The 25,366-nt window shown below is 46.3% G+C and overlaps 1 protein-coding gene across 1 annotated transcript in view; it reads right to left on the minus strand.

The window, feature by feature from the left end:
• Positions 1–4,227: 4,227 nt before the first annotated feature.
• LOC119441446 (cytochrome P450 4V2-like) overlaps positions 4,228–25,366 on the minus strand; it is a 59,861-nt gene continuing 38,722 nt past the window's right edge. Inside the window, exons 8-11 of the mRNA XM_037706063.2 lie at positions 24,079–24,252; positions 21,938–22,004; positions 7,298–7,477; positions 4,228–4,526 (exon numbers count right to left, since the gene is read on the minus strand). Coding sequence (XP_037561991.1) covers positions 4,360–4,526; positions 7,298–7,477; positions 21,938–22,004; positions 24,079–24,252 — 588 coding nt within the window. The 3' untranslated portion in view covers positions 4,228–4,359. The remainder of the gene's footprint in view (positions 4,527–7,297; positions 7,478–21,937; positions 22,005–24,078; positions 24,253–25,366) is intronic.

Below are 25,366 nucleotides of genomic sequence, written 5' to 3' on the forward strand. Positions count from 1 at the left end.
CCCGACTCGGTGGTTCCGGGGCCATGACATTAAGCTGCTGATCGTGAGGTCGTGGGTTCGATTCCCCGACGCTGCGGACGCATTTCGATGGGGCACAATGCAAACACGCATGTGTAGTTATATGTATCTGCACGTTAAAGAACTCCAGGTGGTCAAAATGAATTCGGAATCCCCCACTATGCGACGTGCCTCATAATGAGATGGCGTTTTTTTTTTTTTTGCCTTTTTCAAGTAAGACCCTGAAATTTAATTTACTTATATTTAGACACACGTTAAAGAACCCGACATTGATATGAATCCCTTCACTACGGCGTTTTTCATAGCCTCAGTGTTGCTTTGCAGCCTTAAACCCCATGAATCATCAGCGGTTCTCAGAAATTGTGAGTTGCCAGCAAGCTCTAGCTTGTTTACGGTGCTGCTCGTCTGCGGACGCAAGTGCACATCAACGATGCCTGAGTGGCTTTTATTCTTTCAGCGCCAACGTGTCGGAACCTGGCGAAGAAAGTAGTGTTGATATCAGAACCGAAGTTATAAAAGTAACTGCCACAGCCGTCGTTTTACAGTGTTGATACCCAGGTATCTGAAGGGTGCTCCAGCTGGTGGTGAACCAGCGGTGGCCAGAGGCGCTTGGGTGGTTCATGCGCAACAAAATATGTTGTTGTCATCTGGGTGGGATTCCGCGAAAATGACGAAAACATTTAATGACAACAGACTCACGCCTACATCAATGCTTGCTTTGGACCGGTACGTTCAACCCGGTCTATGCCACGGCCTTGCATGTACGGTGCAAAGCATGAGCTCCCACGAGATGGCGGTGCCCAGTGTAGTCAGCTGCTGAATGCTGTTGCCGTACTTTCATCAAGCTTCTTCTATTGTCTGAGTGATGTGTGAACAGGATGAGAAATTGGTCTGATACACTGTCAAGCATGAAACACTGTCAGCCATTCATGTCTGTTTATTACCCACATCGACAACTCTTCTTTTTTGTTATTGTCTGAATAAACAATCTGCATCTGAAAACAACTCGAACCGAAGCATGTACTAGAATCGAAGAACATTTTTCTGTATTACTGTTGTGTTTTTCTACTCAAGAGCGTTCTGAATACGGCAACAAAGAAGTACGATTGCTGCTACCGCTGTCCTTTTGCGAAGACCTAGCTTTAGCAAATTGTGGCGTCGTGCTAACGCATTACCCAAGCTCACTGTGACGAAGGAACAGCTCTTTCCAAAGGTCCCGGTCCTCGCACAATCGTATACCTGCCACCGAACTTCCCTGGCAGTCAACAACATACGATGTATGCGCGCTCACAGATTGACCGCTAGAGCCGGCCACTGGGTCAGCGCTGGCAGCCACTAGCACCACTGCAGGCACAGTCAGCAGCGTCGGGCGTTACTTCCCATTTGGAAGTCAAATTCAGAGGGGGCGCTGCAGGCGTAGAAGGGAGGAGGAGAGCGCAGCACCGAAATCGCTCCATTCCCGGTGGGCTTCCCTGAAAAGCCGGGAAGCTCATTCATCTTGAGCCTCGCGCGCATGCTGTGAAGGGAATGGAAGCGGTCGGAGAGGAGAGGAGCAGCGATGGGCTTCAATCCACGGCCTCACCACACGCGCCTGTTGTCTTGGACTCTTCCCCGCTCCTGACTCGCGCGCTGCTGATGAATGGAGCTCATATTGCCGCCGCGTCGGACTAGCGCGAGTTGCGCCCGCAAGGGGGCATCTCGAATTAGCCTGCCCCGCATGCCCAGGGGCAGCGCGGCGTGTTTATGAGCGGGACCCGAGAAACGCCGGGCGAGCTCTTTCGTGGTGTAGTTGATACCGCCTGGTATAGAGTCCGGCACGGTTTTCCACAGCTATATAACCGCCTTGACAGGAGCGGAAGGAAGGAAGTCGCAGGAGGGCGAGAGAGGAAGGAGTGCAAGCAGGGAGAACGACTTCCGCGACATTTTAGGTGACGGCGGCTTGCTCACTCACTCAGCTGCTCTTTTTCGCGCGCGTACATGGCACATCGTATATGCGACGCTCCTGGTCGACCGCCTAGCTTTCTCATTGGGGCATGCTTTCCCGCATGGCGTCTTATACGAGGAGGGCCGAGAGAGCAAGTCAGGGTTATGCCGTACGCCGTACGGCTAATCGGCACCCCGGGTGTTTATATCAAGTTGGCCATTTATAAAGACCGGCAAAGGAAGGGGGGACGGCAAGAGGGGTGGGAAAGAGGCGGGGATGAGTGTGTGGCCGGAACGGAAGCGAATCGCTGCGGTGGAGAACAGATTGAGGGCACAAAAGGGCAAGCGTGAGGGAAGCCGGACGACGAAGCGTTCTGTCGTGATCGCCAGCTGCGAAGCAGCTCGGGGTAGAGAAAACGAGCGGCCGCTCATCGACTCACCAGCCCTGGCCGCATATACTTCATGCCGATGGAGCTTTCACATCCTTTCGGCGTCGGAAGAGGAGAACAGCGGCCAGGACAGAGAGGGAGAGAGAGTTTCCGAGAAAGTGGAGCTAGAAAGGGAGGCCGCGGCAAGGCCGAGAAGCGACGCTCACCGCTGCGAGAAACCTCATTTCACGCGTGCGCTTCCTCCACGCCGTTAATGTAAGCCCATGAATAACGCCCTGTTGATCCCTTAAAACGGGTTCCGCCTAATAAGACCTTCCTTGTCCGCTGCCGCTGCTCCCTTTCTCACTGTCTCCTTCTTTCTCTCTCTCTCTCTCTCTTTCTCTCAGTTTCTCGGCCTTCGCGCGTCTTCGTTTCCCCATACCAGGATATACGTCTCGATTCTCGAAGATCCCGCAAAATATCTTTGTACTTGCGTCTCTTTTGGTTTACCGTCCGACGTTCAATTGACGAAGCTGTTTTTTTTAATTTATTTTTTATTTTGCATTTGTGAGTAACTGACTCACGAATGACGTACTTTTACGAAACCTAAATTACACGGCTCTGTTTTCTTAATGCGTGTCATCACCGTTACATTTTGATTTTGCACCCGCTTGAAACGCGGCTAGCTACTCGGTGACAGTGGCATTAAAGCTTGGGTCATTATTCGTTGTCGAGTGATCTTTCAACCGTTCAGAGAACTTGAATGTAGTACCATTCGTTTACCCGTGAGCGCAGACTTGGGAGCTTGGCCATGATGCAACCCAGAAAAGCTAGAATATTGCTACATAAACAATTGTTCATACTGATGATGCACCAGAAGAGACACACATTACTTATAACGGTGGTTTAACGTAAGGATCTTTATTTATTATTCTTTACCGCTGTAAATAATGGTAGCTTACTTGGACCACCACTATCCCGGCTTCTAGATTTAAATAGGTGAAGCACACAAAATCAAACCTGTATACTTAGGAATAATTTGTACGGATAGTTTCCGCGTCGACCTTGTACGGGTCAAACTTAGGAGCTATGGCTTTCTATATGGATGAGCTTTCGTTTCATCCAAGCACAATTTCATTTTTCGTTGTACAAGAAAAGGAGGCCAGCAGTAAAAAAAAAAAAAAAAAGGAACCACAACGACGATATATGGTGATCGGCAGGCAGTGCTGCCAGTCTAAATACTAGATTTAGATGCAGTTCTCTGCGTCTGTAAAGAAAAACAAAGATTTGTTGAGCTAGAGAATTTTGAAAAATTTTGTAACCTTAAGTTTACCCCTCCTCACGTAAAATTGCTAACGTACCCAATGTTTATTCGTCCCAAGCTGGAATACGCATGCGCAGTTTGGGACCCGTACCAGATTAACCTACAGAAATCTCTTGAGTCTATCCAAAACCGTGCTATTAGATTTGTCTTCTCAGATTATTCATACTATTCTAGCGTAACTGATCTAAAACATACGGCTAATCTTCCCAGTCTTGTGTCACGCAGAAAAGTAGCGCGCGTGTCCCTCTACCACAAGTTTTATCACTCGTCTCTTGCTCACTCGATTATCATACCTACTCATCGCCTTTCACTCCGCAACAGTCACTCTGAAGCTGTATACCCACCACCTGCGCGCACTACTGCGCACCTCAACTCATTTTTCATTCGAACAGCGAATGACTGGAATCATCTGCCCACCGACGCTGCGCACCACTCCGACCCGTGCCACTTCAAGTCATTCATCGAAAAACTCGTACAAATGTAACCCTCCCCTCATGTAATACCCCATACCAGGGGCATTTGAGGTATCAATAAATAAATAAATAAATTAATTTATGGATACACATAAGAATACATCAGCCTTTGGCACTCCCCACCGCATACCAATACCGCGAAGAGGTGGTGTATAATTAAGGCTATCACTCGCTTGGAAAGAGCCGTCAGAGACATGGACACATTTGTTATCCACAACGCTTTGATTTATGTACAAATATAATGGGAGTACAGCTATAAATGATGCCTTCTGCGGAACCACACAGGAAGCCCTCCCTTAGCCTTGAGCACAATCTCAAAGGTCATCTCAACTTCTTCGAGGGGACGCGTAGATTCGATGGTAAACTTGGTGAGGATCTTCGCCAGCACAACCTTGACCTCCATCATGACAAACTTCTGACCTGCGAGTGGCAAGACATAATTAGAGCGTTAGCTCCAGATTTTTATTTAAATGAACTCAATAAAAAGAGGTCCAGTAAAAAAAAAGAGACGCAAATGTACAGAAGGTTGAAGAAACAAAGCACGTTCAAGTACTGCAAATCAGTTTTCTGTGTGAGGAGATGTAGAACGATAAAGTAGTACTTTAATGAAGCGACACAGGGAACGATATATCTCGCATGACGATTGGCGACTTTGGCATCATCACCGTCAGCAGTTTCGCTGTGCAGAAGTGAGATCAATATGACGACGCCAACTTGTCACATGTTGGACAAAACAACCGCACCCTGACCTTCAAAAAGCTACGAGTAGATTGTGTGAAAATGTGGCGTCAAATTAAACTAAAGTAACCTACATACGTGAAGCCAAATGAAGCCTATACTAGCTTGAGTAAATAATGACTTTATGTGGGACGTACAACGGCGTACATATATACGAGGTGACAATTTGTAAGTTTTACGATTTTTTAAATCACCTGTAGCTGACAATCCAATTCTATTCGTTGAGCTCGATTCGTTGAGCTATTCGTTGAGCTCGAGATGCGGACATTACTTGCACGAGAAATCAAAACACGTATTCCAACAACTAAAAAATATTCAGTAAAATTAACTTCTTAATTAATTGCCATTTGCCAGTTTGAGAGGATCTATCTATCTATCGATATCTATCTATCGATATATATATATATATATATATATATATATATATATATATATATATATATATATATATATATATATATATATATAGCAGCCTACGTCTTGGTGCTCTCGTGATTGTTTCGTTAGCTTGAGATGTACCAAATTGGCACAGTATGACAAGAGTGTATGACGAACATAAATGATAGGTCATGGCACGAATGTCATGACATGTATGTCATGTAGGTCATGAAAGAGCCGCCTACGTCTTGGTGCGCTCATGCGTCAAACCACAAAACGGCAAGGAATCGAGATTTAATCATGGTAATGGGTGCAAGTATCGTTATGATAGTAGAATACAATGATGATTCAATAATGAACATGAATCTGCAAAAAATTACAATGACTCAGCGAAAAAAAGATTAACAATAAAACCCACTGGAATGGGTTCTGATGTGGGCACTAAGTGAAGGAAAGACTAAAGGATGATGGTAGAAGTCAGTCATGACAATGACTCAGCAAAAATGACGATGACTCATCGAATGAAGATTAACGCTCAAAACCACTGCATCTTGGACATAAATGATAGGTCATGACATGCGTGTCATGTAGGTCACAAAACAGCCGCCTACGTCTTAGTGCTTTCATGGCTGTTTCGTTAACTTGGTAGGCTCGCCCGCACACTGCTTTGCATAACATTGATTCTGACAGGACGTGGGATCTGCCGGAACGCTCTCTTATGCATTGAAGCACAAAATTAAATTGAACGCCCATGCGTGCATTTCGTCCAACACACTGGGAAATAATATCTCGAAACTGGTGTCATACTCGAAATTCATTTTAAGTAGTTACCTCTGGCAAGATCACCGGCTGCGATTAATTATTTACAATACGCGCCATACAGTAATTAATTAGGAAGGTAATTAGAGAACGTTTTCTAATTAGATGATTATATGTATCAATTTATCGTGCCAGTAATGTCCGCCTCTTCGAATAATCGAGCACAAGGAGTAGAATAGTGTTATCTGCAACAGGCGCTTTTTAAAAACTACGCAAAACTTAAAAATTATCAACCCGTATACCCTGTCCGGCTGCAATAAAGGGGGTTGGTTGGCTATTGGATTACGTCGATGTACGAGGGTTCAAAGCACCGTTGTTCTTGGGAGAAGCGTCACAACGTCCGCGCTTTCTGTACATCTGCACTTCACGAATACACAAACACCAGATGCGGCTGCCGAGTTCGCACTTGCGTCGACTGGACGCAATGTGGAAGAGATGCGATTTCTGCGTCCGCGCTTCTTGAGACCGAGCTCGTGTACGCACTGTTTCCAGCGCTGACCGTTTCGCCCGCGCGATATTTATCGGTGCGCCGCCGGTCTCAAATAAATCCGCCGGTTGCGTGCTTTTGACAGTGAAATTTGCAAAGAAAAAAAATGAAAAACAAAACAACGTGCTTTATCCGAGTGCCCACGGTTCGGAAAGATAATTTTATTGGACGTTTACGAATAATAATTATTACAAAACCGCGTCACTTTTCCTCTAGCCCATGCGTTCAGCATTCACGTAGAAAATTCGGGGTTAAATACATCCTTAAAAGAGTAGTTCAATGCAGAGCAAGGTTGAAGCGTCAATTGAAGACGGGTGCACCACGCCCTAACGCTCTCTTTCTCGTCTGCAAAATCTAGCGAGCTAGAACAGAGGCACATCGAGGAGACAATAACCAACTCGCCCGGCAACAACGTTTAAGGAAAAGTAGCTGTTGCGTCGCACTCTCTATCTCTCTCTCTCTCTCTCTCAAGATTCGACGAAGTCCGATTTATCGGCCCTTCGTGGCGCGCGAAGAGAGAAAACTGGGAAAGTTCGTACGGGCTAGTGGTTAAAACTAACCCCGCCGCGTCTTTGCCGGGCATGATATTTGCAACCAGGGTAGCCAACCGGAGTCTTGACTGGTGAACATACCTGATTTCCTTTTATCTCTCTCTCTCTCTCTTGACGCGATAGTGATTTGCCACTTTTTATTTCACAGCCAGTGGGTGAATAGATTTTAAAAAATGGCGCCCAAAGTAGTTAAAACCGTGCATCCTCGCTTCACTTACCTATGCAGTTCTTGGGGCCCGCGGAGAAGGGGATGTAACTGTACGGATGTCGCCGGCTGTTTTCTTCCGACATGAACCTCTCCGGCATGTACTCTTCTGGTTTGTCGAACTGGTTCGGATTTCTGTGTAGGCTGAATATGTTGATGAAGCACGCCAGACCCTGCGGCAAGGTGTAGCCATCTGCGAGAGGCAGAAAAGGAACACTATTCTTCGAGCGTACGTCGGCAGAATAAGCAGTCACTCACTCACACTCACTCACAAATATGCTTCTTTTTTTTTCTTTGTTTCGGGATACGCACTCGCACTCATCCGCACTCACTCGCGTTCCCCTTCTGTACAGCATCGGAGACAGTTTACATAGACAGCTAAGGAGACAGCCGAGACAGCTTCGAGGCCATGTAATGGAACTCGTTCAGAACCGTCTGGAAGACGTATGGAAGACTGCTCCTCGCGGCGATAAGAAAAAGTTGACAGAAGCCCACTTTATTTGTGTATTTTAAGTGCTTGCGCCTGCGAACCTATTAAAAACACAGCGTGACTTACATTAAGGGCATAGCCCAGCGTGTCTACGTTTTCTTGTGCTCAAACGACCTTCCTGTCGCCTTTCCAAGCGTCATCATGCGTCCTGCACAGCCGCCATCTTGCTTGGACAGGAAAGTAACCTGCATCGCTTTTGACTTCGATGCTGTCTTCGCGAAGCTCTTCGTGAGAATTCGAACGAGACTTGAGATGGCTGCTGTCCGCTTGGCCATCTACTTTGCCGTCTACGGCGAGGATTGGAACACAGCCATAGCCACACTCACGATTGTGAAATGCATGTGATTGAGTACTAGTGAACGCACTCCTCAGTGAGTATTCCGACCTATGGAACTGTTGACGCGTTGTTCGACAAATGGGGTAGTGTCGAGAATTACACAATGCTTGATAATGTGAACCGTTGGTGTACGCCGTGGCAAGGACAAAACATTGGGAAAACTCTTTATTTTATCCTGTCAGTAAACAAGGCGTCTTATGGCGAGTATTTGTTATAGAGTGAACGAAAAATTGTGGCTCAGATTTAAGTACACCTACAGTAATTCAAATGCTTTTTGTTTCGAAAGCAAGCGAGCATATTGTCCTGACAAGCAGCAGGCGCACCGAATACTGGATGTCTTTATGAAGACTTTGCAGTACCGAATCACCCGGTGACAACCTTTCAGCCTAAGAGCGGATGAACGCGGACGCGGAAGAGCGGATGAAGTCCAGCGGTATCGATGCATCACGAAACTACGCTCCCAAATCTGCACGCGTAACTCAAGTTAACACGCAATACGAGCGTCACAAATTTTAAGGGGTGCGGGATCTGCAATAAAGTTGAGCCTTCCCGCAGTTTCAGGGCAGCTCGCGCTATCAGTCCTATCGCCTTGCAGCATCTAATTTGCGTTTATCTCATCTATTACTAAACCCACTATAAACTGATCTTGCGGTAGAGGATGATTGTTGCACGACGCTATACAATCAAGTGTCAATAAGTGTCAATAAGTGTAAGTGTCAATGGGCAAACAATTGCAAACGCACGGAAACACCGCTTTTTAGGGGTAATTCATCGACCGCGACCTATTATGGAGCCCGCACGTTTCATACCTAAAGAAGAGGCTAACGACCATAACACACCTCATCAAATTCCTCGGTGGAAAATGATGAGGCACATCGGTGCGGTCAATGCTGCAGCTTTATAATGCCTTGTTCCTCAGTTTCACAAGATACAGCCTCCCGGTGCTAGGCAACACCTGCAAAACAAACCTGCGTGTACTACAGGGACTACAAGCTCAAGCCCTAAGGACGTGTCTCGGTCTTCCGAAGTGTGCGTCTACGGCGGCAACGATTGTCATAGCGCCAGATCACCCAATATCAACTTACTTAGCCACCGGCGCTCTCAGGGCGCATATTCGGCATGTTGCCCGACTACCTTCCCACCATCTTGCATCTTTACTTACAGAAAGGTCACACACAGCTTTCAGTCGTATAATTGCTGCCAATCGTACCTCGTTGCCATCGAACTACATGCCTGCAGCAAGACCATCCTCACCGTTATGGTGCCTGCAGAAACCTGACATACGCCTCACTATCCCCGGAATCACGAAGAAAGCTCACATGTCGTCATTTGCCCTGAAACAGGCCACGTTAGGACTTTTACATGAGGTTCACAGTGGCCGCGTACATGTTTATGTCGATGGCTCAGTCACACCTACTAGTTCAGCTGTCGCAGTGGTGATTCAAGCAAGATCCGTCAAGATACAGCTAAAGACGTCACATGTCTCATCAACAACAGCTGCTGAACTGGTAGCCCTCCGTCCGGCTCTTCATTTCATTCTGGAGGAACCACCCCATCCATGGTCAATCTTCTGTGACTCCAAGCCTCCAGAGTTTACTCTCAGTACTGCGCCATGGATCACATGAGCAGCTCGTCGCAGAGATAAGACAAGTACACCATCGCATAGTTGATGAAGGGCACAATATAATATATCAGTGGTTGCCTAGTCACTGTGGCATATATGGCAATGATCGAGCGGACGCAGCGGCTCGATCTGCCCATGGCGGTGTCAACTGCGTGGCCATTCCTCTTTCGAGAGCCGACGCAGCAAAAAAATTTCCGCGCTTGCGCGTGAGCTAACATTGATGCAATGGAATTCATCCGATTTCACAAGTGCATGCCTTCATGCCCTGGACCCTAATTTACAGCTCCGTATTCCGTTCAACCTTCCACGACAGGACTGCACACTTCTAGTCCGTCTATGGCTTGGAGTAGCATTTTAAAATGCGTACTCCTTTCTTATCTGAATGGGCAATAGCCCACTTTGTGGATTCTGCGGGTTTAATGAAACAATCGCACACCTTCTTTGTGAGTGCCCTCATTTCAACCCGCAGAGAGCAGCTCTCTCAGCGACGATGTATCAACTGGACAAACGCCCAATAACAGAAAAGAACATCCTTGGAAATTGGCCTACACAAACAACGGCGCGAGCCGCCCTAGAGGCACTGCTGCGTTACTTGAAAGACACCGGACTCAGTGACAAATTGTGACTCTGCACTGTGTTACGTAGGATGGAACGTTCACACTATGCAACACGAGAACGCCTTCGCAGACTGCGTGACAGTGCCCACAGAAACAGTTCTGTTTTGTGTGCGTGTGTGATTTTCTTTTCTTTCCTTCCTTTTTTTATTATTCTTTATTTTTACTTATTTTTCTCTCCCTATCCTTTCGCATCCCTTTACCCCTCCCCCGGTACAGCGTAGCCAACCGGAGATAACCTCTGGTTAACCTCCCAATCTTTCCTTTACCTTTTTTTTTCCTCTCTCTCTCTCTCTCTCTCTCTAAACTCTAGCGTATAGCCAAAAATTATTGCTGAACCTGGCTGAGGGGCCCTTCTAAAGGAAGGTTGACCTGAGCAGCTACCTAACGGCATGTGAATGAGGAAATTCTTTCGTGCGGCGTGCATTGCACCAAATTTTATGAGCCCATATATATATATATACAGGGTGCTTCAGCGAACACTTTTAAAATTTATTTAAGGTTGCCTGTGGCAGATAGCCCAATTCTAGTTATTGAGCTGGTCTACTCGAAGAGGCGGACATTACTTACGCAGAAAAATGAAATGCATAATCGACTAATCAACAAAAATTTACTAATTAAGTTTTTAACTAATTACCTGATGGCCCATATTGCAATTTACAAATTGTAGCCGTGGAGTTCGCAAGGCGGATCCACTTGGAATTAATTCTCAGGATGACACCAGTTTCAAGATATTATTTCCTGAACTTTGCGGAGAAATGCATTGACGTTCCAGTTAAGTTCGCGCGTCAGTGCATAAAGCGACGTTTTCTTAAGAACTTAACTGGAACGCCAATGCATTTCTCCGCAAAGTTCGGGAATTAATATCTCGAAACTGGTGTCATCCTGAGAATTCGTTCTAAGTGGATCCGTCTTGCGAACTCCATGGCTACAATTTGTAAATTGCAATATGGGCCATCAGGTAATTAGTTAAAAACTTAATTGGTGAATTTTTGTTGATTAGTCAATTATGCATTTCATTTTTTTGCGTAAGTAATGTCCGCCTCTTCGAGTAGACCAGCTCATTAACTAGAATTGGGCTATCTGCCACAGGCAACCTTAAATAAATTTTAAAAGTGTTCGCGGAAGCACCCTGTATATATATATATATATATATTTATATATATACGAGGGTTTTGCAGCAAGTCCTACTCGCAAATAAGCGGTAAGTTACATAGTGGTGTATAAGCACCTTCTTTCCCGCTTTAGATGTTTCAGTAGATGCAGTTTATAGAACTGCACTATCGTTTATTTTTTGCGCTGGACAATTGGTAGCTTTTCCTGTTCTAAATCATTGATATATATATATATATATATATATATATATATATATATATATAGCTTTATTTATTTATGTATTTATTTATTTATCAATTTCACAGAACAGGAAAAGCTACAAATTTTGCAGCGCAAAAAAAAAGACGATAATGCAGTTCCATAAACTGCATGTACTGAAACATCTAAAGCGGGAAAGAAGGTGCTTATACACCACTATGTAATTTACCGCTGATTTGCGAGTAGGACTTTCTGCAAAACCCTCGTAAATGTTGTCATAAATTGACGTAGGCTGTAAACTCATGTACCTACCGAATTTATCCGCTTTCGACGCTTTAACAAATGTAAGTTACAGTACTGTGATTTTTTTACTGTGTTATAGATTTGTACCGTGTGCTTGAATACTGTTTAAAGTTCCCTATTTTCGACATTCTTTTCAAAGAAATTGAAGGCCGCAAAGAAAGTACTTCCTTTCACAATTAAAGCAATTAGCTTTCTGTGATATGCAACAAACTTTCTTAAAATTGGCGCAGTGTATTTCTTCTAGTGGCTTTTCTGCCTTCCACGTGTATTGGAATCGTTAATTTGGAGTTGGCTCCAACGTCAAGCTTGCATGGAATAATAAGCGCAACCTTTAAACGGGACAGTGAGACAGACGAGGGACAGGCGCTAATTCAAGTGACAGACAAGAATGAACGAACTCGCCCAGCAACATAGCCTATTGAGCTAAAGCTTCCTTTTAAGGAGGGTTTACCTCGGGCCAGCTCGGATTTAAACACACGTGAAATACAGAAGTGCCGTGATAAGACAATCGCTGAATTAACCAATCTGAATGAAGTTTCATTCACTTCTACCGACTGCTGGCCGCAAAAAAAATAGTTCAAAGCCTGAAATTACTTTTTTTCATATTGCCGAAAATCGGTACAAAAAAATTGAGCATGATGTTTTCGACTTCGAAGCTCTGTGCCAATACAGACATCAGATTTGTGCAAATTAACTTCATGTTCAAGATGACCTAAAGTGGACAAATATGATGCATTAGTTCAGAACTTATGTGAAATTATAACATTGTTTACCTGAATCACGCATATTATCCTACTCACACATTTGTGGTACATTTGAAAACAGTCTACATCAGTTTTGCCCGCTTCAGATGTCCCAAAAGGAGGAGTTTGCAGATTTTGTTGCAAAGTTACGAAGCAGTAATCTTGGTGTTTCATAATTTTTCATCTGCACAACAGTGGCACTATTTCGACGGAATAAACCTGAAATATGGTCGCAGCTGTCCGTAGATTATAACTGTTTTTTTAAGGCAACAAAGCTCATCGAAATTAATTCAGTCGATGCCGAGCAAGAAGACTCGTCCGTTTTCATGTATTCGGGTACAAGCTACCGAGGTAAAAGTAACGAAGACATGGCGTCGTTGGCACATCGCTGACGTATAGGGCTCGCTTGGGTTCAGGCGCAGCTTCATCACATGGTAGCTTGATCAGGACGCTTTGGGGAACGCGGCACCGTTAAGTGACCGATCCCCACTGACGCTAGAACCCGACTTGATATAGCCGACCAACGGCTCGGCATATCTAAACTTAAAGCGGGCCTTCACATTTTAACCACCAAGAGAACCGACGGAGAGGTTCGGGACTAGGTTTCCAAGGGCCTAGTCTCGTTAAGAGGAAGAGGGGGAAATAACATTTACTATACTGCATCTCACCACTACCGTTCAACACTACCAAAGCTACGGGGTGTAAAACATAGTTGCTTATGTTGTTGTTAGAGCGTTTATTAAAATAATCATAAAAAGTTTCCGCCCCCCGGAAGTGGATCCATCAGAGCGGGGGAGGGATGAAGGAGGAGGTTAGTTCAAATATTACTCATCTTTTTTGACTCTTGTAGAAATCGAAGTAACGCATATGTAACGGCCTTGTAATTGGCAGGGTAGAAACATCCGCGCTTTTTTGGCACGTGTCACGTCACAAAGATAGATAATACGTTTATTCCACTTCGCATGTGCGTCGTATGCCTTTAATCGTTGCATCGCAAACACCGACAACTCTGGTTACAAATTAACATGGCAGCACCCACGCAGAACGGACCGCCCGCTTCGACCCGAACTTGCGCTTGCTACTTGTGCACTGCGCCAACAACAATAAATAAATGGTGAAATCAGCCATCGGTTTGTTTCATCTCTCGCTGAGGACAAAGCATCAGGTAAGTTTTGTCGTGATTTGTGAGATGAGGTATTTCTTTCCCACGCCTGCTAAGCCTAATGCGCCTAGAATTTCGTAATGGTTCTTGGAGATAGCGCAATATAGTTACGAAACCATTGCTGTTGAAGCGTCAGGATACAAATCTGAAGCAAATACAAGCATTAGTTTGGAACTTACGGGTCACAAAGCGCACGATGACGACTTCATGGGTTTGAGGCGGAATTAAGGCACTCTTTTCGGGCGGTACCGCCATATATTCGACTCCGGCGTTGTTGTCTGCTCGAATGTGCGCTCTTCGTTCGTCGTCTGGATGCTCTTCGCACCCAGACGGACGGCGGAATCCGTGTCCGTCATGTCGTCCGTCATGTGTGTACACGACAAATGGCGTCCTGTGAGTGACCGGGACGTTACATCTCAATGTTACTCCATTTTTCGGAGGAGGCTAAGTTGTTGGCCCTAAATGTGTTTGGTGCGGTCCGCAGAGAACTCGGTAAGTGCGCCAGTGTTAACGCGGTTATAAAGAGAACCGTACTCCTGACAAACGTCAGCGAACGCTCCCTTTACAATTTGGTCACTGAACTTCGCAGAAATGGCATCTCCGATGAAGTTATCCGTGGGGGCAGAGGGCGCGAAAGTAAAAAGAAAGTAGCCGAGTTCGATTTGTGTGTCCTGCGAAGAGTGGCCCATGACTATTTTAAGAGAAATGAAATACCTAGCAGTAAAGAAGCTTACCGACCACTTTAACGCAGATGAAACGCTGCCTTCACTGTCATCATCGACAATGCATCGCATGCTAGGAAGATCGGCTTCCGATTTAAAAAAACGGTACCGTAACGCGCTCCTTATTGAAGCTACACACGTCATGCAGTCGCGCCGCAAGTGCTTGCGTCAAATAAGAGAACTGCGTCGCCAAGGTAGGCCCATTTTCTAGACGGACGAAACATGGGTTAACGTCGGACACACGACGAATCGGGTGTGGGTCGACGAGAGTGTGAAAACGGTAGAGCAAGCCAAGAGGTGCGGACTGTCTGTTGGCCTGCAGAATCCCAGCGGTAAGGGGACCCGACTGGTTGTGACGCACTGCGGAAAAGAAAACGGTTTTGTTCAAGGGGCAGGTAGAAGTATTTCGAGCAAAAAAGAGCACAGGAGTGGAGATGGACGGGCACCACTATGAGAAGTGGCTTCAAGAAACGCTGCTGCCGCGCCTACCCTTAAGGCTCATTCACACCGGCGACTTGAGGAGGTCGCGCGACCATTTGCGACTCGCAAACAAAAAAAGTTGCAGTGGCTTAGCTCGGCTATGCCAGGGTATACGTAGCGTTAGCAAAGGTTCAGCTGATTGACGCCGCTTTGCTAGACGTTTGTCCCTTTGCTCCAGTGTCTCCGCAGCACGTTTAGCCTTCTTCTGTTCATTCCTCCTACGCTCAACCGCTAATTGCCAGGCAACTACTTCGGGATCCGATGAGTCAAGCTTCTCCGTTCTTCTGCGCTGTTGAGCAGCATTTGCGCTCTCCTTCTCCATAGCTATACCACACTGGCAAACGCCAGTCAAAAGCGCAGCGGCTCCAGCGCAGTGTCAGACGGCGACTGCACAGCGAGCGCGCGCCGGCGCCAGTGCGTCTACCACGGCTACGACGTCACTCCTCTGGAATGCGCAGACCGGCGGCGGTTAGTCGCGCGCGGCGGCGGCGGAGTGCGCAAGAGGTGCCGGCTCCGGTGGCTCCGGTGCGCAAGCCTGTGTGACATCACTGATCCTTGCGCATGCGCAGCACGGCTCTTGATGTGCCGCGCGAAACGGGCTTGGCTAGGCCAGTGTAGCTAACGCTACAAAAAGCGACCGAAGGCGACTGATGTTCACACCGCAAGCCCGGCTGAGCGCGACCTGCAAGTCGCAATCCCAGACATTCTCGTTCTTCAGCGAGAATTCTAGGGATCTACGCAGTTAGCGCGCACTTCGCTGGCACTGTGTAAATTGGTTTGGCGTTCCGGCAACAGCCATGGATTTTGATTCGAGCGAACAGGAAGACGTCGTCCCTGTGCTGATATGCTCTGCCGGGGTGCCAGCTGTGGCAGCGCGGAAGCCTCCGAAGAAAACGCGACGCTCGTGGGTGCGCCCGTGCCTCCGCTCGCGTGAAGTGACCGGCCACGCAAGCCGCCTCCTGCCCGAACTTTGTGCGCATGGCAACGAGTATTATCGAGAGCAAGTTGTAATTACTAGTTCGCATTGCGTGTTATTCGGTGCATAATAATAAAGCGAAGCTGTTCACCCACTGTTCACCTTTGGGTGGCGTGCTCATCCAACGAACGGCAGCTGGAAAAATGGTTTGTGTTGTGCTTTCTTTTCCTGCTGTTTAGCTTCCAGCGAATGCGACCGCGTACATTCGACACGTTGCTGCAACTGCTGCGTCCCACAATCACAAGACAAGACACCAATTACCGGCCTGTAGCCTGCATATCGTGACGCGGACATTGCATTTGGTGTGGACGACGACACATAACATCACCTTCGGCGCGGCGCTGATTGGTTGAGCAGCTTTGCGACCACGGTCGCGCGACTGAAAAATCGAGCAGCGAGCGACAGGCCCAAAATGGTCGCTTTTCGAGAAAAGCGACCATTATTGCGACTATTTGTGACTGGTCGCTTTGCGACCAACTTGGTCGCGCGACCACTGTCACTCGACGGGGTGAATGAGCCTTTAGGCCGTGTTACTGCCCTCGACAATGCGCCCTACTGCTCGGTGAGACAAGAAAAAGTGCCGCGCATGAGCAGCCTGAAAACAGAAATGCAAGCATGGCTTTCCAAAAAAGGCCTTCCTTGGAATGAAGATATGGTGAAAGCATAATTGATGCAGCTAATTGATTCAGTGAAAGTTGACTGCAACAAATACCGTATGCATTGCTGCCACTGCTGGACATCTCGTTTTGAGACTGCCACCATATCACTGCCAGCTAAACCAAACAGAACTGGTTTGGAGTGGTATTAAGCGGTTTGTGGCTTCCACAAACCAAGTCTACAAACTGAAAGAACTTAAAAAGCTTATTGCGTACGTCATCTCCCATGTGAGTGCACAGAACGGGAAAAATTCTGTTAAGCAGGTCATCGACGAACAGGACTAGAGAGCGAAATGGACCACATTCTTGACGAATTTATCGACAACCAGCAAGCGGTCGTTGTCAGCCTCGGGGAGGACATAAGCTCCGATGAGGATGTTAGCATGAACGAGGAAGACTTTGGGTGCCAGTGATAGTTGTGAATTAAGACACGTGTCCTAAAATGTGTGATTCTTCCCGGACACACACGAAATTTACAACGTGAATCCGGGTTAAATAAATATTTTTAACATGTTTTCTTCTTAAACTCGCTAAATATTCGCACAGATGCTTTGGAAGGCACAAAGTCAAGCGCACAAGAATTAGATTATCCGCAATGAGCGCCTAGCGATCTTCGGCAGCACAATAAATCACACTGAGCATGCCCTAGCTGCCCTCTTTTTTTTTTTTTTGCAGGAAATGTCTAATTTGTACCGTTGCTACTTAATTAGTAAAGTTAAAGTTGCCACACTTCCACGAATTCCCGATGTAGTTGCTTGTTTCATTGTTTTCTAGTATTTTTTATGTTAATAAGCCAGCCACAATAACTGCAATAAGCGTGTATCGACAGCACAGCGAGCAGACGCCGTGAAGACGCTTAGCAGACGACGCAGCGTGCAGGAATACATGTACAGGGGCTAGACGCCCTTCCTATTGGCTGAGGACCCGGTAGCCTTCACAGTGCTGAAGGGAACTTCTGAGATGGAGTATGGTTCCTACGAAACCAAGGACCCAGTCCGAACCTCTCTGGCAGGAGCAGGCCTCCTGGCCTAGGATAATCTTAATGTGGTGCACCAGAAGCGGCCACAATCATTTTCCCGAACGCTCGAGGGAGATTGGGTCAATTCTGCCACCTACTCGGACGCTTGTTCTATGGTAACGTTGACAGGACACCGTTTTTGGATATGGAGGCAGCGAAGCACTCGCATAATGCGCATTTATCGGACGGGTAGGCTCCGCATTGTCTACAGGTATGCGGGAAACTGGGGCCCTATTCCGTGCAATGCCTGTAGTGTGGTCTAAGTAAGGTATGTGTTCGTGCTTTGAATATGACTGTACAGTCGTCAGCAATATGAAAGGGAAGAGCGAATGTTTTATAAGCGACGACAACTCGTGATGCGTCGGTTCAAATCTTAGAACACGATGCATAACAATTAGGTTTGCCTGTTGAACATGTAGTCCCGTCGAACCTTTATATGAAGGACATGTGTGTATGGCCCATACCGGCGTTCGAATAAAAAAATGATGTTGCCTTTTATAGTTCTGACGACTGTACGTTCTCCCAACAGCGAGACAGACACAACACAAGGAAAACAGACACATCACAAAGAACATAGCACGCGATCCATGAATATTAGGTTCTCGGTATGGAGTCTATTTTCGCGCCATTATAAAGAACGCGTAGTAAACCACACCAAACCACCACTGCCCTGCAGCGAGTGCTTTTAATCTTTGCGTATAATTTGGCTTGCTCTCTTGATTGCGTGTAGGATGGTGGGCAGAGTAGCGTGGATGCTGCCTAGCGAGACATGAGAATTAGTTCTGTAGGCGCTAGTAAAAGCTGTTTCTTTCCTTTTGGGGCGCACGCCACCATCCTTTCGGCTCTTCTCAGGTGTCTATTCTGGATGCACCGCGCATCATTTAGTCTGTTTGATTGCCTCCGAGAGTGTCTGATACCCACCATGGGGAATTGGCCAAGAATCGAGTGATTTGAGAAAAATATTATACGAGTCCAAAACTGAGAAATTTTGAATAGCTAAAAAGAATGATGTTAGATAAAATTTAAGAATTGAGCAAGGAAATCATCCTGATTCCATTATATACCTCACAGCAGCTGCACGAGCGTCCCTATGATAATGTCCGTGAGGAGAGGCTCCCAAAAATAGAATATCCGGAATCGTTATATTCTTAGAACTCAGCTTTTTCACGAAAACTGTGCTTCGTAAATTTTCGACGCGGACAGTACATCTTGATATGCTCTCCTGTTTATAGTGCTGCTCTTCTGTCTCTCGAAAAAATAAGCACGTTAATCCTGCTTTGGATGCAGTTACGAGAAAATTCTGTGTTTGAGGAGGCTGTATACTTTCTCTGTTCCCCAAAAATTAGGGGCAGCTTCACATTAGTGGTGCGAAGACTAGGCAAACAGCGAAGCTGGCGACCCCACCTAGCTTTATCTCGGTTTCGCCAAGTTTTTGCGAGGTTATGCGAGGTGATGCGAGACTCGGCCACGTTTTTGCGCAAAATCACCCCGGAATCATCGGCATCCTAAGGAGCAACGAAAACTTTGTCATTAAAGTACCTGGAAGCTTCTGAACGCTCAAACGCTTTTGCTCGGTTTCGCGGGCTCGTAACTCCGGATCTTCCGCGAATCGCGGACGTTTCGCCGCCGCTTTGGCAGTGCGATACTCGGGATCGGACCGAAGTCATCTCACTTACAAGCCCGCGCTTCCTCTTCTTCGGGAGTGACGCTCTTCAGCCGCCCCATCTTCACGGCGATGTGCTCGGTGCGGAGACGACGGGGCTTTGGTGTCGCGGCGGTGGCGACGCGGAGCTATATATCCCGTGAATCTGCGCAGTGATGTCACGGCTTAGCTCTGCCTCTCCGCAGCCGCGGCAACCACTACGCACGGCGCTGTAACGTCATGTCGCGGTAAAGCTAAGCGAAGCGATATGGCGCGCATGATGACGTCACGGCTCACGCAGCTGTGGCGAAGCGTTGCTAGGCGACGCATGATGATGTCATCATCAAGCGGAGGTTTTGCGGCGTACACTAGACGGACCATCCTCGAGCTTAAACAGCTTCGCTAGTTGACAGAGGTATGTGCGATTGCGCTTGGGCCCTTTCTGCACTACCTCTAGGATCGGCCCACGGTTTTGGTCGCACGTACGAAAGCGTACTCATTCCTTATGGGCATGTCCGACACACCAATCTGTGACTCGTGCAACTCTGAGGAGACGATCGAACACGTGTTGTGTTTTTGTCCTCTTTATGACATCGAACGCGACATTCTTCGGAGTGTGTTAAACCGATAAGACAGCAGACCGTTTTCAGAGAAAAAGATTCTTGGACCATGGCCCCACGCGTCGGAGGCTTACAAAGCGACGCGGGCATTGTTACAGTTCATGAAGTCGACTGGCCTCAGTGACCGATTGTGAAGTGTTGGACAACAGCACGTGTTCATACTGAGTGTACTTTCTTCCCTCGCTCTTCTTTCTTTCTTTTCATCCCTTTAAAGCCCTTCCCCCGTGTAGGGTAGCAAACCGGACGTGCGTCTGGTTAACCTCCCCGCCTTTCCTTTATTCTTTTTCCTCCTCCTTGTTCGCCCTACACGGCCTAACCAAGAACTTATACAGCTCCACTGTTAAAAACATTTCTAAACAGAAACTAAAGAGAAGTACTACAATATGCTCTGCTCATAGGTCAAGCTTCTTCGTCACCGACTAGCCGTGGTCTTATTAAGGTTTTCATTCTAGTTCACTATCCTTAACAAGCTTAGCACGCCACAAAAGATATGAAGACAAAAGGCTGGTTGCTCTGCTGTGTTCACATTCCAGCGCCAAATCCTCGTGGCGCCTTGGATATTGGCAGGGTGTGTCCGGAACTAGTTAAGGGTGACTTTTCATTCAAAAGCAAAGGTACAGCACCTGGAAGCAAATTTCGGAAAGCTTCTGTGTACTAAAACGGACCGAAGAGGTGAAAATACCGCGAAATATTGACCTCGCGCGGGCATCCCGGACAAAGCGGGTTAGGTGCAAACTTTAAAAGCGGAGGTATGGTCAGACATTTTTTTTATCAGGCTACTCTGTTATGGCCTTCGTATTCTCCGCCTATATATATTCGACTGTATCGCGCCAAGGAAATCAATGCAATGTATTGCATTAAAATTCCATCCGTCTAAAGTGATCTATGGTTTGTATATAAAGGAGGCTACCCTTTAATGCAGCCTTCACAAAGCCGCAATAGCAGCGAAATACTCACAGTATATTGGCCGACCCTTTCCAGCTAGCCTTAATTGAAGCCATTTTCAAAGAAACCGGCGTAGGCTGTGCATACCGACTGAAGCGCGTTCTCTACGCAATGTCTGCCGTCTCTGAAGACGCCCTGTCGCATTCACGCGTTAGGCCAGCATGTCCTCACGCGGCACCTGAGTCATTTGCCGTAAGCGAGCAGCTCGTGCACAGACAGGGGAGCAGTGGTCCTTGAGCTTATTGCACTCTCGGAGACGCCGACATGTGTAAAGGGGGAAGTGCGACGGCCCGCTCGGTTGCTCCCTCGACACTTCAAGTTGCCGCTGTGAGAGGCGTACCCATCGGCCCCGGCTGCCACTAACCTGCAACGTCTTTCGTGAAGTTTGACTTTCTCTATGTGCTTTGTGCTAGAAAACTTACGGCGGATGGCAGTATAGCGGGAAACATGTCGACGAGGAGCTCAGTCACAGAGCCGCCAGCAGTTGTCGTGTGGCTGTAGTGACTCATGAGGTGCGCGCGCGCTTCAAAATAGCACATACCACAACTGCTTAGGTTGTGGTTCCAGCTACAATCGTTCGTAACAGTTCCTACAAGTATACTAGAAATGAGTAAACTCCTTCCCGCTTGAGACTCTCCTCCACTTTAATACATTCCTTTTTTCCCCTTTTTCATATGTATGAATCCATTTCCTCTTATGTCGTAGCTCATTTAAGGAGATATCTTCAATTAAAGCCACCACCACAGTCTTGTATGGAACTCTGGATGATCAAAATAGAGAACGTAGAGCCATGACATAACCGTTCATGAGACCAGCATGGATGAATCTACCTCTAGCAATATTTGCTGTTATGATCATGGGCTAAAATTTCTTACTGCGATACTATTATACGTAAAATGTAATGTATATGTAGTTGTGTGATTTCGATCAGGAACTATGCTCATGGAAAAATATGGTTACGTCGGCTTTCGAGTGGATTGTACAGTGCTAAAGAATAAATGGCTTACCAATGACCAGATCTTCATCAAGAACTTTTCCGATGAAGGGGAATGGCGGGAACAGGCGCAGTGTCTCCTGCGATTCGCAGAACTCACTATTAAAAGTTTTTCATAGCATACCAAGATCAAGAATGTTTTTTTATATATTTGGGCACTTGCTGCGCGTGCATCTCGAGTGACCTCGTGACTTTTCAGCTCTAGCACTTTAAGTAAAATGAACATCCGTAATGCGTTAGGTACCCTGGTACCCTGGTTCACCAAAATATTTGCCACTGAAAATTCATCTGACAAAATTAACAACACAACCTTCAGCACATCTCTGTAAGTGATGTGGAAAGTAAATAAAGAACCACTTCCAAATAAAAGCTATTCTTGCGTTCAAAAAGTGACATACTCGTATATATATATATGGGACTTCCCGCAAGACATAGGGAGTACAAAAAACAAAGGAGAGGAACGTCAAATAAACACATGCTGCCCGGTGTCCTGCAGCTGCTGCAACAATGAATTATAACGCATTTGTTGCCCGTTATCTAACGGGTTAGCAAATTGGTATACGCAACTTGGAATTAGCTATAGTTCGAGACAGGGGGTACATGGAGATCGCTGGGAGAAGCCTTCGTCGTGGAATGGACATAAAATTAGACAGAGTATGATGATGGCCCAACCAACGCGTATAGTAGCATCAGGTTTGTCTGGCCTCCTTAAGGTGGCGGTCCCACTCCGGCGGCACGAGCACCTGCTTTTCAGTACTTTTGGAGCAACCGTGGCGGCTCTTCTACTTAGGATATAAAGTTGTCGTATATACCATAACAAAGCTTAATTCTTGTAGATTACAACTATATATAATATAAAGAAATTTGTTAATGTGATTTAAAAATAAATGTTCAACAACAAGCATCATATACATGGTTTTTGCGAACTGTGTCTCAGTTCTGACCATATTTAGAACAGATTGCCGCATGTACTGCATTGCGGCTTGCTCTGTAGCTTTAGGACATATTTATCTATTTCCTAGACGCAGAAAAATAATGTTGAATTTTTACTTTTTGGATAATTTGATTTTGAAAATTATCAAATATCGCAATCTTCTGTTGTAAACAGCCCGACAACTGCATGCTCAAGGAAGCTAAATTTTGGATAAATAGAGTTCAAGGAATTTCCATTAGGACGCAAAATTTTATTCATATGCCTTTATTAGTTTTCATAACAATGCGGCCGAAATAAAGCAATATTTATAATTCTGGTTCTACTTTTGCCCATTTTGGGGGGAAGGTACTAAAGCTGCGAAGCTGGGGCTTGAAACTAATAAAGGTACATGAATGAAATTTTGCATCCTAAATGGAAATTCCTTGAACTCTACTTTATCCAAAATTTAGCTTCCTTGAGCATGTAGTTGTCGGGCTGTTTACAACAGAAGATTACGATATTTGGCAATTTTCAAAAGCATATTATCCATAAAGTAAAACGTCAACATTGTTTTGCTGCGTCTAGGAAATAGACAAATATGTCCTAAAGCTACAGAGCAAGCCTCAATGCAGTACATGCGGCAATTTCTTCTAAATATGGTCACAACTGAGACACAGTTCGCAAAAACCATGTATCTCATGCTTGTTCTTGAACATTTATTTCTTAATCACATTAATGAATTTCCTTATATTATATATAGCTGGAATCTACAATAATTAAGCTTTATTTATGGTATGTATGACAACTTTATATCCTAAGTATAAGAGCCGCCACGGTTGCTCCAAAAGTACTGAAAACGGCGGGCTCGTGCCACCGGAGTGGGACCGTCACCTTAAGCATATTGTGCCTAACATGCTCAGTAACGTAAAACTAATATGTTAGAGAGCAATTTAGAGCGCTTATACACAGAGATTAATGAGTTCCACCAAGCGTTTCGAGTCGTTGAACACAGCTAACCTTGCACTTTGTGTACTGCTTATGAGTGTCTAGACTTTTCCTGATAGCGCATCGACTTAGGACCGTGTATATTGGTGAAGCAACGCATAAGACACGTGCACGCTCCAGTGGCCAGCGATGAGCTCTAGGATATCAATACTGCGTTCCTTGGCGTGTGAAAACGGATTGTACGGGCAATTTTCACAATATGCAGCGAAATGAGCTAGGTGAAGAGCGGCCATTACCTTTACACAGCACTCCATGTATTCCAGGCGCTTTAGGTCATCCATCGTGTAGAACCTGTCCGGGTCGTGACCCAGGACATCGTCCAGTTCCTGTTGCACTTTGCGCTGTTTCTCCGGGTGGAGACCGAGAAGATAGAGGCTCCAGCTAATAGCACACGAACTGGAGTCGCTGCCCTGCAAACATTGCAGTACTGGACAATTGTGCGAAACAGAATACAAACAAACACACAAACAAACAAGCAAACATACAAACGAACAAAAAGCAACAGTAATTGCTATTAGGAGGAGGTAGACGAGAGAAACAGAGAAGACAGGGATGTTAACCGGAAATTCACCGCAGAAACCCTAACCAGCTTAATAAATGCTGCCTACATTTTCAAACGCAATCCTAAGTTGATGCTGAAGTCTCCAAAGTGATCATATAAGTATACCGAAGTTGAGATAAGGATCGTTAGCAACCGTGAGATGGCTCTCCAATCGCTGCCGCGTCCTCTTCCCCACTCACATCCCCCCTGTTGCCTGTGCCTTCTATTTAACAAGGCTGATTACAGCTTTGTTACTCTCCCCTCGGCGTTACGGTGCCCACCCGTGCTTTCAAGGTTCATTGTACGTTGGTTAATTAATAACGGACTTTATAATATTATTGCTCAATCTTTAGGATCTTACCAAAATTCTTAATGGTTCTGCTCACTATGCCGAGGGTTTTACTTCAATATCTCTAATGTCCTCCCGGTGAGCATACTTTATACATACGGTTACGAAGATAACATATTTTGAGGACCCCTACCCTTCCTGAAAAGGTCACAATAGTACGGGCACCCAGACACGATTCTCTCGCTGGGAGCCTGAGGGCCCACGCCTCGGCTGGAGCGTGCACACTCACCGAGCGCACACTCACAGTGAGACAACCGCGACGAGGGGATTCCGAAAACGATCCCAAAACAATTTCATGCCTTACTTCAACGCTACAGACTACAGCGAAAGAAATATCCGTCACCATACGACTCCCTCGCGAACGCCGAAGCAGTTTCGTGGAGGCAGCTGCAGACAAACACCTTTCCGCACCGCACACTTCATCACGCCATGTACCCCATACAATACCCGCAACCATACCCAAATTGCAATGCTCCGGCCACGCTCGACTACGCTGCTTGGGCGTGCCAGGTCATGAGTGCCAACCCTACAATCCCACACTCAACCACACAACACTGGGAAGCCTCGCTGTCTATCGTCAACTCACGCGACCAGCTCGATCTGGTCGTGAGAGCGCGCCGGGCGGACGCTGCTC

Source organism: Dermacentor silvarum, chromosome 2 (assembly GCF_013339745.2).
Source record: "Dermacentor silvarum isolate Dsil-2018 chromosome 2, BIME_Dsil_1.4, whole genome shotgun sequence".
Lineage (NCBI taxonomy): Eukaryota > Metazoa > Arthropoda > Arachnida > Ixodida > Ixodidae > Dermacentor > Dermacentor silvarum.